The following is a 1,692-nucleotide window of genomic DNA, read 5'->3' as shown; positions in this document are numbered from 1 at the left end:
TTATTTATTTGATTTGGGGCTTGTTTTAAAATTTCAATGTAGTGTTGTTATTTACATTTACATTATATTTAAATTTAGTCATTTAGCAGATGCTTTTATCCAAAGTGACTTACAAATGAGGAGAATAGAAGCAATCGGAACCAACAAAAGAGCAATGATATACAAGTGCTATATTAGTATATTATTATAGTGTTATATTTCAATTTCACAAAGAAATGTGCAACATTTTGTCCAAGCAATAATAAAAGGACACATTTAATTTATAATGTGTCTTAAATCTCATTTTGTAAAAAAAAAAAAATCGTGAATCAAATCATGAGTTGAGTAAATCAATACATCCCTAGTAATTAGTTACTTTTTTAGGGAGTAACGCAATATTGTAATGCATCACTTTTAAAAGTAACTTTCCCCAACTGAAACTCACTCAAAGCGTGTCTGTGATTTGCTCTTCTGTGCGCAGCGCTCGTTCTGCAGCACGATGCTGGAGGAGCTCAGGGCGTCTCTGAAGTGCCAGCGGCGGCGGAAACAGAAACCCCAGCCACAAGCCATCGTCAAAACAGAGGAGGTGATTAACATGCATACCTTTAACGACAGGAGGCTCCCGGGGAAAGAGACCATGACCTGACGCCTCTCCTGTGACTCTCGTCCAAATGACGGACACGAAGATGTTTCCTGTGGAAACCCGGATTCGTGAGCGATTCAGAACCGCATCCCTCACAGATCAGCAATCACTTGTGTTCTCATTTTACCTTGCTTTTCTCTGTTTTCTCTGTGAAACTAGCTCAATGTTTTAAACCCATCACTTTTACTCATATGCTGCCTTTATTGCTGCCTTCAAGAGCGCCTGATAAACACACTTTTCCTCATATTCTTCAATAAAGAGTCCTAAGTCGTGAACCAAACCGACCCGCTCCATATGAATCACATTAGTCTAATCTAATAATAACCATTAGAAAATGTTCTGTATTAGTTTGTTAAACAAAAACCTAAATATAGGGCCCTATGATTTCCTGATGAATATTAAACTGCAAAAATACTGTTTACTTCATGAGCATTTGACTGCTAAATTTGAGAAAAACTAGCATCATATCATATACAAACAGAAACGTAAAGGTCTTCATGGCAACCCGTCAAAATAAAAGCTCGGTTTAACTTGAAATTGTGACAGAAATATTACTGTTGTGCAGTAGAATGTATGTACTACTAATAATAACATTATTAAAACTCTACTTTTTAAGGGATAATCACACAATATTTCTTCCATGTTTTAATTTTAATAGTAAACCCCCTTTGTTAACCCAAAAAAAGAAAGAGTTTAACTTTCATTTGATTAAAAGATAAATTAAATTAATGTTTTATGCCTTCATTTGATAGCCCGAAAAATGTATACTTTAAAAATTAAATACTTTTCATAGGGCGATTGTAAAAATAATTGTTAATTAAGTTGTTTTTATGCATTCAAATAATTAGACATGCTTATACAGAATTTGGTAACAAAAAAACAGAATGTGAGGAAAAAAACATATTTCATAGGGCCTTAAAAATGTAATTTCTGTTCAACTAAATTGATGTTAAATAGCATGTTTCCAATTGCAGTTTCGTGATTTTATGCTTTTTGATTAATGCAATTTAATTTAGCCATTAAAAAGGAGTCCAGAAAAATTTATATGGAGAAGAAGAATAAACAGAAAC

The 1,692-nt window shown here is 33.3% G+C and overlaps 1 protein-coding gene across 1 annotated transcript in view; it reads left to right on the top strand.

Annotated features, from left to right (window-relative positions):
- The window catches only part of LOC107745278 (glutamate receptor ionotropic, kainate 2-like), a gene marked incomplete at its 5' end in the record, with an annotated part of 7,592 nt that extends 6,688 nt beyond the window's left edge, over positions 1-904 (top strand). The window contains one exon of the mRNA XM_016559127.1: positions 461-904. Coding sequence (XP_016414613.1) covers positions 461-625 — 165 coding nt within the window. The remainder of the gene's footprint in view (positions 1-460) is intronic.
- Between the last annotated feature and the right edge of the window lie 788 nt (positions 905-1,692).

The sequence above is a fragment of the Sinocyclocheilus rhinocerous genome, unplaced genomic scaffold (genome assembly GCF_001515625.1).
Source record: "Sinocyclocheilus rhinocerous isolate Xijiao unplaced genomic scaffold, SAMN03320098_v1.1 scaffold2875, whole genome shotgun sequence".
Taxonomy (NCBI): domain Eukaryota; kingdom Metazoa; phylum Chordata; class Actinopteri; order Cypriniformes; family Cyprinidae; genus Sinocyclocheilus; species Sinocyclocheilus rhinocerous.
Note: the sequence above shows the minus strand (reverse complement) of the source record. Positions and strands in the feature narration are given on the sequence as shown.